The 1078-nt window shown below is 37.9% G+C and overlaps 1 protein-coding gene across 1 annotated transcript in view; it reads left to right on the plus strand.

The window, feature by feature from the left end:
• ASS1 (argininosuccinate synthase 1) overlaps positions 1–1078 on the plus strand; it is a 72252-nt gene that overhangs the window by 15678 nt on the left and 55496 nt on the right. Inside the window, exon 5 of the mRNA XM_018558531.1 lies at positions 227–301. Within this exon, the coding sequence (XP_018414033.1) occupies positions 227–301 (75 nt within the window). The remainder of the gene's footprint in view (positions 1–226; positions 302–1078) is intronic.

The following is a 1078-nucleotide window of genomic DNA, read 5'->3' on the forward strand; positions in this document are numbered from 1 at the left end:
AAAATATAATATAAATATACAAAATATAAAATAATATAAAAAACATTTTTATTTTTTTACAAACTTTACAAATACAGGAGATCTTAAAAACCTTAATAGTGATTGAGGAGATAATTTTGCATGAAGACAATCAAATTCACTTAAATACAGTAAATATGTAACTCTGCTATAGATTTCCTTTAATTTTACTAATGAAAAGAACCTCTTCTGAAATGATTCTTTGCAGATTATTGCTCCTTGGAGGATGCCGGAATTTTACAACCGTTTCCGTGGACGCACTGATCTGATGGAATATGCAAAGGTACAGTACAAGAATATATCCCCATATACTGCAGAGTCGTCTCTTGACTTCATATTCCCTAGCCACATTTAGCACACGCTGCATGTCAGTACCGCGCACCACAATTAACTGCTTTCAGATACGTGGAATGTTGACGACAGATAAAGACCTGCGTCCCATCTCGTCTGCCTATTTAGACTCTTAATGGAAACATTGCAGACGCGTACAAAGACAGACGCGCAGGACAAGACGGTGCTTAAGACACCGATTTGAAATTAAGGGGGTCTTTCACGTTTAACGAAAAAAAAGGGGAAAATTACTAACGCTGAGTGCTAACTGACAGATTAATCTGCCATCAGCAAGCAGCATCATGGCTGGAGGGGTTTCGTTTCTGTGTAGTGAAACCCACTTACTGAAGTTGCTGGCTAGGAAATATTCTGTGCGCTGTGATGTGCTTGCAAAAAATACTACAATATAAGCTGTCTATAATAGCCAGTTTAATGTGTTTTACTATGTATGTATGTATGTATGTATGTATGTATGTATTCTGGTTTGAATAGTTTTCAAAAATGGGGGATCATTCTAATTGTATTGGATCACATAAGAGGGGCAAGGTAAAGGTATGCTTATGTCCGAATTAAAAGTCACCCATTGATGCACCCAGAAAGACCAACCTACCTGCTCAGAACTTAAAGCTGCACTATGGGCAAATCAAAATGACAGGTATAATGCAGTCCGTCACTACCATTAACATGGACATTTTTTATTTCTAATTCCCCCCCCCCCCCCCCCCCAACA

The sequence above is a fragment of the Nanorana parkeri genome, unplaced genomic scaffold (assembly GCF_000935625.1).
Source record: "Nanorana parkeri isolate BGI_ZX_2015 unplaced genomic scaffold, ASM93562v1 scaffold345, whole genome shotgun sequence".
NCBI lineage: Eukaryota > Metazoa > Chordata > Amphibia > Anura > Dicroglossidae > Nanorana > Nanorana parkeri.